This window comes from Suricata suricatta, chromosome 1 (assembly GCF_006229205.1).
Source record: "Suricata suricatta isolate VVHF042 chromosome 1, meerkat_22Aug2017_6uvM2_HiC, whole genome shotgun sequence".
Taxonomy (NCBI): Eukaryota; Metazoa; Chordata; class Mammalia; order Carnivora; family Herpestidae; genus Suricata; species Suricata suricatta.
The window spans coordinates 71,392,318-71,404,758 of NC_043700.1; the positions used below are offsets into that span (position 1 = coordinate 71,392,318).

The 12,441-nt window shown below is 39.5% G+C and overlaps 1 protein-coding gene across 1 annotated transcript in view; it reads right to left on the minus strand.

Moving 5' to 3' along the window:
* The window catches only part of FAM160A1 (family with sequence similarity 160 member A1), a 265,800-nt gene that overhangs the window by 70,024 nt on the left and 183,335 nt on the right, over window positions 1-12,441 (minus strand). The window contains exon 6 of the mRNA XM_029940163.1: window positions 6,073-6,699. Coding sequence (XP_029796023.1) covers window positions 6,073-6,699 — 627 coding nt within the window. The remainder of the gene's footprint in view (window positions 1-6,072; window positions 6,700-12,441) is intronic.

Consider the following 12,441-nt stretch of genomic DNA (forward strand, 5'->3'; position numbering starts at 1 on the left):
ACAGGGATGGGCATCACGGCTTCCACACAGCAGTGTTTCCAGTGGAGGTGAGGAAAGAGGGCATGCACAGAGGGCTGAACAAGTCAAGGAAGGTCCATCGTTAACTTTAAACACCTAATGGTACCTGGTTAATTTTAGCAAAAGAAAAAGATTTCTAGCAGATGGCTTTAGTCTGAAGCTAACAGCAAAACAGCTGGTGGGGACCATTTGATACAACTTGCCAAAATAAAAACGCTCATAAATTTTGGATAGGAGATAAATAACTTTCTATCAGCGGCTGTGTACCTACAGGTTGCTAACTTCAATTTGAATTTCCTGATTTACATACATGCAGCTTTCTACTTTTGCCAATATATAACATGGACGAGGGCATAACCATCAATACTTTGTTAAAAAAAATCAAAAGTGATAGGGCCATATACAGTTGCCCATCATTTGTCGGGACTAAATTGTTCCCTAGAGTGTTCTCATTCTCCTTTTCTTGGGAGAGCACGTCTTGACAGTGGAGGCAGCGGAACGACCACTTCCTATCAACTACGACACAAAAGTTTCCAAAACGTGGCCCGGTTTCCTGAAAGAGTCATTACTCTTCCCAAAGCCTGATGTTAACACACTCTGACAATCATACTAATTAGAGAAACCTTTTTGTCGATTGTGGTCCTTAGCTGGATGAGTAACAGAGTATGCTTTTATCATCAACATAAAGAGTTCTTTTTTTTTTAATTACATTGTCAGATGTAATTATAGAAAACTGGGTACAAATGAGATTATGGGATCTATCCTGAGGGGCAACTTAGCACAACGAACCTCTGTGTTCCGCTCTAGCAAATCAGGTCAGCTGGAGCTGCTGCTGTCCCTCCGATTTTAATGAGCTGTACAGGGTTTTAAAACATGTTTTTATAAAAGCAACAATTACTCAGTGAATTCTGCTTATAGCACATAATAAGTGGGTGGCTAAACATTAAGAACATTCTCCATTCTCCTGGTATGTTTACATTCTGAAGTATGAAATATTACACACATATAAAACATAAAAACACCTCCAAGATTTAACAGATTTTAATATTTTGCCATAATTTCTTCAGAGTGCTCTTTATTTTTTCAAACAAACAAAAAACAAAAAACCACATTACAATAGAGCTGAACCCTACTCCAGTCCTATTACATCTCTTTCCCTTCCTTCGTCCACAGAAATAACCACCATTTTGAACTTAGTACATATTATTCCTGTGCTTGGTCTCATACTTTTTTGCTGCATATAGATGTGTCCAAAAAACAGTCTATGCTAAAGTTTTGTGAATTAAAACTTTATGTAAATTTTATGTAAACACTAACATACTATATGAAACTTTTTTCTACTTTTTCTAACTCAACATGTTTTTAGAGTACCAGTGTCCACACACGTGGATATAGTTACATGGTAATCATACATGTGATTTGTCCATTTTGAATCCTGAGTAGTAGTTATTCCACTGATAAAGAATAACCAGTTCATTTATCTTCCCCTTAATGTATTTCTATTTTGCTCTTCCTCAAATCATTATTCTATTGAATATCTTTTTGTGCACTTTCCTGTGTTATTATACCAATTCATATTCTCAGGAGTTGTTTGTTCTCACCCTTGACAACATTTGGTGTTAACAGATGTCCAACAGTTAGCCACCATCAGAGCATTATCTGGTGTCTCACTGTAGGTTCAATCTGCATTTTCCCTGATGCTACTGAAGATGAGAATATTTTCATATGTTTATTGGCTTTGAGTATCTTCTGGGAACTGTCCATTCATATCCTTTGCCCACTTAAGTAGGCTCCACACCCAGTGTGGAGCCCAATGGGAGGCTTGAACTCACAACCCTGAGATCAAGACCTGAGCTGGGATCAAGAGTTGGATGCTTAACCAACTGAGCCGTGCAGGCTCCCCTCCTTTGCCCATTTTTCTAATGGGATGTTTCACTGTTGTCTTATTAATTTGTAGCATTATAAATATTTTTGTATATTTTGAGTTCCAATCACATTTGTAGTTATGTGTATTTGCAAATATCTTCTCCCAATCTGTTTTTTTTTGTTCTTAACTCCAATCATTTCTTTATAGTTCATGCATTACAAGAAGTCTTGATATAATAAACAAAGTTAAGCACCTGGGTCCTTGAGTCAGGATGCCTCAGTTCCGATCCTGCCTTCATCTCTTACTAGCCATGAGTAAGTTTATAAATGTACTTACTGTCACTGTTCAATTTCTTCATCTATAAAAAGGGTCCAATACTAGACCCTAGAGTTGAGAGGACTAGATGATTTAATATACATAAAGCACTAAGGCTGGCCATACAGTAAGTTCTCAACAAAAACATTACTGTTACCATTATTCATAATTATCTGTTTTTCCTGGTCTTTTACACACATGTATATGACTTTTAACATTGATGTGTCATGTTCCATGAAGAACCCTATTGGGATTTTAAGTCACATTAACACTTCACAAATTACACCTTACAGCCGCAAAGGGGAAATAGTACTTGTACCTGGAGAGAAAAAGTGATCACCACTTTAACCAACCAAGTAATCAGTGTAGCATCACAAAAGTGAGACAACCTAACACATGCCTCTTGACGTAATACAGTAAGAAGTACATCACATCACCTGTAAAGTATTCTTACAAACTTACCCTGAATTTAATCAAGCACTTAGACCTCACTTCCAATTTGTGGGACATACAGGTGATAGGAACAAGGTGAACTACATAAGAAACAAACCCAGAGTACGTAGGACGTTCAACAAGACAATGGCTTCTCTTAAAAAGTCACTGTCATGGAGGAAAAAAGTGGCAGGCTGTGACAGATTAACAGTGACTTAAAGACGTATTACAGTCAGAAATATACCTTGTATCAGACTCCAGTTTGAAAAAAAAAAACTATAAAAATCATTCGAGGTGTAACTGAGAAATTGGATAGTACGGAATTATTGTATAATTTTCTTAGGTATAATAATGGTATTGTGGTTATATATACCTTATTTGTAGGAGAGTCAAACTAAAGTATTTTATGTCTGTAACTTAATTCCAAATGTCTATATCTTCATTTCAAATGGTACAGCAGAAACAAAAAACATAGATGATAAACACAAATATAAGCAGTTTTGTATGTAAGTGGTGTGTATATGGTGATCATTTCAGTATTCTTCCAAGTTTTCTGTATTTACCCTTTTTATAATAAAAGGTTGTAAAGCATAAGTAGCATTAACTTTATGGACTGATTTGCAGGGTCATCTACATGGTATCTACAAAATAAATAGTTTTCTGTTTACTTAGGTCTTTTTTTATACTCATTAATAAAGTTTTACAATTTTCTCTATAAAGCCTATTCACAAATTTGTTAGGTTTATTCAAGATACCTTAGAATTCTGTTGCTTTGCAGATGATTTCTTTTCTTAAATTGCCTTTTGCATACTGAACGGGAGAACCACCCGAATGCTTTGACAATTTGTTTCAATGGCTGTGCTCCTTTTTTAACAGAACTATCCAAAAACAATTCAAATAAGCCCAAACCCAAACCTCTGTACAGCTCCCTCACAGAACTATTTTTAGTAAGCTTTTGCCCCCACAGCAGTGCTCACATCCAGCCCTCATTGCCATTCTCATCCCTATCACTCCTTTCTAGACCCTAATGTACCTCCCAGCCTCCTCAGCATCTCCCCATCTTGAGCAAACTCACCCGTCTTACAGTCAGTTTAAACTCCTAAAAGAATTCTGATTACACTGCGCTATTATCAAATTTAAGAGCTCTCTGAACTGTATAGAGCAAATGTGATAGGCAGACGAATGCCCACCCCCACACACGCCCACACTGTCTGCTGCTAATGTCTGAACCGGTGAATGTATGAGGTTATGTGGCAAAGGGGAATTAAGGATGCTCATCAGCTGATGGCTAAATAAGATCTTCCTGGAAAATCCAGGTAAACCCAAAGTAATCGCAAGGCTCCTTCACAGTGGAAGGAGGAGGGAAAAGAGCAGAGTCCGAGGGAGGCGTGACTACAAAACGGGTGTTCAGAGAGCTGCAATACTGCTGACCGCACAAGTGGAAGCAGGGACCATGGGCCAAGGAATGTGGGAGGCTTCTGGAAACTGGAGAAGGCGGGGAAGCACACGCACCACGAGAGCCTCCAGAAAGGAGCACAGCCCCGCCTCGATCTCCATTTTAGCCCAGTGAGACCTGCTGGACTTCTAACCTACAATAGGCCAATACTACCACAAGATCTGTGTTTAAAGCCACCAGCAGAAATAGGAAAGTAACATAGCAATGTATTCCAAAGGTGCTTAGATTCAGGTAAGAAGTTCCATTTTTGCCAATGATGTATATATTCTTTAAAAAGAGTTTACAAGAAACTCACTGTTGAAGACAGTAAGGAAGGGAGATTTAATATGCTGGCACAGATGGAAGAGAATCAGCTCTTTACTTCCCATCTGACTATCAATCTTCCTATAATATCTAATTCTACTCATCAGAAGCCAGAAGAGACACACGGTACCCTGAATCTGGTAACTGAAGTTCTAATTTTCAAAATTTTTGTCCATTTGTTTGCCCCAAAATAAATATTCACCAGATACCAGGTGATCCTGGTTCATTAGTAAAAACAAGAATTTAGTAGCATAAAGAAGATTATTGCAAAATAAGATTAAAGCAAAATACAGCACATTATTCACTAGGGTTGCTACTAGCATTTTGGGCAAGTTAGTTCTTTACTGTGCAAGACTGTTCCGCAAACTACCAGACATTGAGCATCCTTGGCCTCTAACACTAAATGCCAGTTGACCTCCCTCCACGGCCACCTCATGTCCCTGTGACAACAAAGGACACCCCACAGACATTCCTAACTGCCGTCTCCCCCGAACAAAAACCACCCATATAGTGTTCATTAATAATAAATCTAATCGTCTTATGGCAACTTGCCAGGCCTGTTCCAATAAAGCTCATTAACGGTCTTACTATTCCAACAGAATCAGGCATATTTTAGACAGTACAGTTTATAAAGAAATATAATGAGGCAACGGTAAGAAGAACAAACATTTGGGGCACCTGGGGGGCTCAGTCAGTTAAGCATCCAGCTGTTGATTTCAGCTCAGGTCATGACCTCACGGTTGTAGGATCAAGCCCTGTGCCTCAAACACACTGAGTGTGGAGCCTGCTTAGGATTCTCTCCCTCTCCCCTCCCCCACTTATACATGTGTGTGCTCTCTGTCCCTCTCTCAAAAAATAAAAGAAATACAAAATTTTTAAAAACAACAGACAATGGAAATAGACTGGAAGCATTTACTGAGTTGGGAAAATAAAATTAGCTGTTGCTCAACATCTCTGACAAATCAGAAGATCTAAATCCACCATTCAAATGCCCCTTCCAAAGACAATACTAACACAAAAAAATAATCAGAGCCCTAAAGTATCTTAAGAGCCCCAGACAGGTCCCATTATTTTCTGGAACTGTGACCACAGTTGGATCTACACTACACCAATGTCTGCAAAGGACCTCACACTTTCTTTGTCTCCATGTCGATGATCATGGAACTATACAGAGTGAAGTATTTCTTGCTACCTCAAACTGTAAATACGTCTTTATTTTTATAAATAAAATCAGTGCTTTGTGTCTATAATTATGGTCATTATCTTGCTGAGAAACAAATTAATTTGTGAAACCAGCTGAGAGGTCTCCCTGCGTGCCATGATTCTACGGTGCAAGATCAACTTGAGAAGCTAAGAACACAGGAAGTACATGCTCTACCAAAAACTCAGGATATGTTCTTAGTAAAAAACCAAAGCAGTTCCTAACCCAAAGGAAATGAAACAAGAACCGGTAACACATAAAGTTTCCTCAGTTGGCTTATTTAGAGCTGACAATGCTCAGCCAAATAGCATCTCAACTTAGATTCCTCTGCTCCCTCCAAAAGATTTCCTCCAAATATCTTTCCATAGAAGGTGCCAAGTACACTTGCTGAAAAGAAAGGAATTTTTAAAAAGTATTCACCATTAGCACAAGAGAGGAAAAGAGGAGTGGGTGGAAAGCGTGCCAACAAGAGGGACTTACTGGACAGAAGTAGGTGTTCTCCACAATGTGATTGGCCACCATGCTGTTCTCGGCGGAGAGAGACATGATGAAGAGCAGCGCGTCCCGAGCCTGCTGACCCACTGTCCCCTCTCGGTGAATGAAGGGAATCAGAAGGGAGAAGATGAGGAAATTGGCTGCCCCTTGGTCCTCACTCGTGTGGAAGAAGAGTTCCAGGATAGATGGATCTTTGGCAAGGATGGAACAAAGCTGATTGAGCAGGACAACCAGCTTCCCCTCCACGGCAGGCGTGGTAGTTCCTGAACAAGAGCTCAGCAACATCATCAGGGGCTTCAGGATGGGCTTGTGGTGCAGCAGAGGCTGGTGTGACTGAGTGACCAACATCTCGTACATCTTTAGCTGCTCGATTTTAGTCTCGTCAGTAAATTCCCTCCGCAAGCTCCAAAGGAAGAGTTTCTCCATGATGTTCTCAGAGACCACAAATTCCAGAATTGGCCCCATCGCAGCATCCTTGGCTTGCTCTTCAATTAGCAAGAAGAGCATGTGTTCTACATAATTCTGCACAGCACTGGCCTCATCTGGAGGGATAGATCCGTATTTTGCCTGGGTGTTCTTCAAGGGGTCGTGCTTCTCTAAGATCTTCACTACCTGCAACCAATTCAAACATTTGTCATCCATCTCATGTTTAATGTAATTACACTACACACCACCCCTGATTGCACCGTATCTTCATGGAAAATGGTGGGGCCATGGCCCACAACAAGATAAATATGAACACTGTGTTTGTCTCTCTGTCACAAAGGAATAAAATGAAGTGGTTAAACTATGGAAAGCAGACATGTGAAGATGTTCATTTATAATAATTACAAATTTGGGAACCTAACGTCAGAGAAAGTAGTATGGTTTAAACAATTATTCTAGGGGCGCCTGGGTGGCTCAGTCAGTTAAGCATCCAACTTCAGCTTAGGTCATGATCTCACAGTTAATGGGCTCAAGCCCCGCATCAAGCTCTGCGCTGACAGCTAGCTCAGAGCCTGGAGCTTGTCTTCGGATTCTGTGTCTCCCTCTCTTTCTGATCCTCCCCTGCTCATGCTGTCTCTTTCTCTCTCAAAAATAAATAAAAAACATTTTTAAAATTTTTAATAAAAATAAAAATTATTCTACTTGCATTTATGAGCCTATTATGAAAACTATTGAGCAAAATGAAACATTTTAAGTGATATATTAACAAAAATAAGTTACTTATATATAGTTAGATACATCATTATCAACTATGTCAAAAATATGTATGTGAAAAAAGATCAAAAAGAAATGTATATGGAAAAATAATCATTTTTGTGTTCAAAGTGATGACAAGCTTTCACTTTTTTTCTGAACTGTCAAGAATATGGCTTTCTAATTTTAAAATACATTAAAAAGTAAGACTGCCCATGTCTTTCTATAAATAGATTTGGAGGTTCCAGCAGGAAAACATGGCTCCTCGCACGTCCTCGACTGAACAACATCCCTCCCTCCTCTACTTGGATGGGCACATTCTCCCACCACGCATGCAATGTTAGGAAGGATGAAAGGAAGCTGACAAACAAGGGTCACATACCCAGCACAATTACCCCAAGCACATGGCACATGATGAAACTAAAAAAAAGGTTTGAACTCTGCATTTTTTAAAGCCATAAAAAGTTCTGAGATTACCAAACTATTAAATTACTAAATAAATCCCTAATGTAGGAAGTTTCTGTTTGAAATGATAAAGAAAAGGTTTTGGAAATAGTGGTGACAGTTGCACAACATTGTGAAGGTAGCTAAGGCCATTGAACTACATATTTTTAAAAAGTTACGATGAGGGGTGCTTGGGTGGCTCAGTTGGTTAAGAGTCGGACTTCGGCTCAGGTCACGATCTTGTGGTTCAGGAGTTTGAGTCCTGTGTCGGGCTCCGTGCTGACAGCGTATGGTTCTCTGTCTCCCTCTCTCTCCAACCCTCTCCCACTTGTGCTCTGTCTCTCTTTCTCTCCCTCAAAAATAAATTAACAACAAAAAAAAAAGAAAGTTAAAAAGGTTAAGATGGCAATCTTTGTTATATATGTTTTGCCACCACAAAGAAAAAAAAATCTACCGATGGTAAAATATAAATAAATCCCCAATTAGGTCATGCGATGGTCCTGTGTTTCTCTCCCTTACCGCTGCTGGCTGCTGAATGCTTCCTACCTCTCCCTGCCCATCAGTATTTATTTCTAGCTTAGGACCTAGAAATTAAAAGAATTTTGTATCTCAACTCCCATGTTACTTTATGACTTGGAATTTCTATAATATCCATTCAATTTACTTCTTTAAAATGTATACACATGATAATTTTTAGACAACCCAACACCCTATCGATGAATTTATCTTTGTTCCTTTTTGCCTTTCTGAACTGCATGCTCTGGGGATTCTGTCTTCTGCAGTACCCTCCTGGCCCAGTTCTATAACGTGCTGTTACATGCTCTATATTTAGGTTATAGAATTTTTGCAAGTCACTGGGGAAGCTGGCAAAGGTTCAATGCTATGTCAGCATGCATGAGAAATGAGAAAAATGTATTTCTCTAGGAAAGGTCTAAGTTTTTCTCTGTCAGAAATAAGGCAAAATGAGCCTTTATGGACCAGGCAAGTGTATCCTCATAGAATGAACAGATTTCCACAGAATCTGTAATCTCAATCAACTTCCATTATAAAATTAATAATGCTGTCATAAAGGAAAAAAGTCACTGAAACACCCCTGAGTTGGTGTTTTCAATGAGAAGGGCCTTCGGTTCGTAGCTACCCAGGTGGCATTTGGCTCAATGACTCAGCCCCAGCGCACCCACTGGACATCTCCTCTCCTTTACTGCCTGCCAGGGTCCAGAATTCCCCCTCAGTCCCCCCACCAACCTCCAACACGTCCTCCAGAATTCCTCAGAGGCCAGACTGCCTCCCGGGCAGAAATGCTGGGACCTGGTTGTCCTTCCCTCTGCTCTGGCCTTGACAACATCTCCCAGCGTGGGACCACAGTACCGCAACTGTCCAAAAGGGGCCTCCACCTCAACAAGTATGTTCTCCGGCCCCCAAAGCTCCAACTTCAAGGTTCAGCATTCTGAAGGATAAATCAGCGACACACTTTCTCCCAGTTCCATAATTTCAAGGTCCACATATTGAGTTTACTTATGAGAGCTATCTATACAGGTAGGCCTGAGGGGAGAAATGTAATTACACTTCTCATGTGTGCTCGGACTGTCCAAACTGTCTAAAATTGAACCTATGCTTTATACACTGTTAGTGGTGGGGCAAATTAGCTCCATCTTTCTGGGAAACAATTTGGCAATCTGTATCAGAAGCTACAAAATTATCCCTGCCTTTTGACTTATTAATATCACTTTGGGGAAAATGTCCCAAGGAAACAATCCAAAAATAATTTGTTAAGAAATGTTCATGCCAATGATATTTTCAATAATGAAAAGTAAAAATATTATTGATCCAGTGAAATGTTACATCACCATACAATAAAGTGACTAAAAATAATCACTACGTGAATCATATCATTGCATGCAAATGTATATATGAAATAATTTAAGTTAAAAACTAAATATATTGACAAATAGACCCATGATCATAAGTGAGTCTGAAAATAAATAAATGGGACTTTAAAGTTAACTACTTCTACCCTATAAATTCATCTAATTTCATAAAATAAAAATAAAAGTAGACAAAGCAGTTTTGCACTAATGTCTTTTTTAAAAAAACAAAACACTGGAGCACCCAGGTGGATCAGTCAGTTAAGCATCTGACTTTGGCTAAGGTCATGGTCTCAGTTTGTGGGTTTGAGCCCCACATCAGGCTCGCTGTTGTCAGCACAGAGCCTGCTTCAGATCCTCTGTCCTTCTCTCTCTGCCCCAACCCTGCTCGTTCTGTCTCAAAAATTAAACTTTAAAAAAAGAAAAAACCAAAACACTAAGTTACAAGCAATTAATAATTGAAAATCTCCTAATGCTCAGAAATTCCTAAGCAATATAAATTTAATTTTTTTAATGTTTATTTATTTTTGAGAGAGAGAGAGACAGAGCATGAATGGAGGAGGAACAAAGAGAGAGCGAGACATAGAATCCAAAACAGGCTCCAGGCTCTGAGCTGTCAGCACAGACCCCAATGCAGCGCTTGAACTCACGAACCAGAAGATCATGACCTGAGCTGAAGTCAGATGCTTAACCGACTGAGCCACCCAGGTGCCCCCTAAGGAAAATAAATTTATACTTGTGTATATGTATTTATACTACATGCATGCATGTAAGTTAAGTATATGTTACATATTTAAATATACGTAAGTGATATATAGCAGAACTATTTACATGGCCATGAAGTATATTTTTCTCATAAGTTAATTGTCACTTACATATTCCACTGTATTCCTTTGCAAACAGACCTACTTTTTTTTTTGCTATGAAAAACCTTAGAAAAGAAAACTGAATTTTTTTATACAGAATACAAACCACTTAGCCCCTTTTAAACTGAAGCATCTTTACCCTCTGTATAGTATAAGCTCCTCTACATTGGTTAATGGACAGAGAAACAGGAGAACAGAGCTGTGATAACAAGGAGATAGAAGGTTTGTCGATCATCTATGAAGGAGCAGACATATTAAGAGCCCTTCCTCATTCCCGGCCCTGGTCGGGTAGTTTTACTGCCTGGAAGAGGGTGTGTTACACCAAGGCCATGAGTCACGGAATATACAATGCTCAGCAAAGTGCTAATTATGCCTGTGTCGACACATGTCCTTAACCTCCCTCCTTAGGTGTCAGGACCCTCCCAGGCCACCTCCCTTTCCCTTCCCAGCAGACACACCCATGAACTGCTTTTACGAGTGGTCTCTAGGGGCCCATACCCAGGGCCTGGCTCCTAACCTGACAGGGAATGTCTTAAGAAGCTTCTTGGCTAGAGCACAACATGTGTTGAAATGCCAAAGAACTCACGTCCCAAGTTCTCTGCCCAGATACTGTCACAGTTCTCTCAGTTTCTGTAGATGGATTTCTCATGTGACCTGGACTTTTCCTTATTTTTTCCTTTAGTGCCGTCTTCTCACATCACTTCCACCAAACTCCACTATTCCTGTGTCCTGACTCCTGCCTGCTGCCTCCTTTCATCCATTTACCCGCTCTGACGCTTCCAGTCCTATGGCGCTCCCAGTGGCTTCCCCTGGCCTAGAAAATTCCCCTGAATATCCTCTATCTTATGCTCTCAACTTTGTATAAGCTGGCTTCTCAGCTGTATACTCTCAGTCTCGGGGATTCAGGTCCTGGAAAAAGACACCATTAGGGGAGCTGGAGGGACCCAAAGATGGGAAGAGAATGAAGGCAAGTAAAATATGCCGTGCAAACATTTCCTTTACTAAACAAGTTCACTTCTTCTGGCTGAAAATGCCATTTAATAAAGCAATCAACCCCTGACACAGCCCCAGCTCATTAAGTCGTCCACATAAGACTGGAAATAGCATTGTCAATGTTTTGCTGGTCATAGGTAGGCATCTGTTTGTCTACAAACTTTAAAAGATTAGGGGCTCCTGGATGGCTCAGTCAGTTAAGCATCTGACTTCAGCTCAAGTCATGATCTCACTGCTCGTGAGTTCATGTTCTGCGTGGGGTTCTGTGCTGACAGCTCAGAGCCTGGAGCCTGCTTCCGATTCTGTGTCTCCCTCTCTCTGTCCCTTCCCCACTCACACTCTCTCTCTCTCACAAAAATAAATAAATGTTAAAAAAAAATTTAAATACATATAAATAAGCTGATACACAAATGTGTGAATCATAGCCTGGGTCACAAATAGATCCACATGTAAATTATCACAATTCTAAAAAGAAACAAATATACAAAAAGTCAATAGTATGAGCAATTGTACACACATTATCATCTGACCAACACCCTTACATTTTAAGCTGATTTCCAAGTCTTTTGCTCTATAAATATAAAGATTATTAGGGGTAAAGGAGATGAACAAATAGCATATTTCTTTTAAGGATATCAGCCACTCCTAAGGATAGTCCCCATCAGTCAGTGATAATAGACCTGGATTAAAAATATTCACAAATTCTAAATTAGGCATCTCAAATGCTTTCAGAATGAAAGATCCACATAATCACTCCTCCAGCTAACAAATGATTATTTTTCATGGTAAACACAAGTGTTTAACTGTCAGATTAGCTTTGACTACATCTTAATATTGTTTTATGTCTTATATACATGCATATATTAAGAGATGATTACTTATGCTACTTTGGTTAGAGCCTAGTTATTTCAAGAAAGTCACATGAGTATAACCCATACTTCCAAATCCTTTGGAATGCTAATTTAAAGTGGCTTTGTGGAAAAAACCAAGTTACTAAGCAACATTTT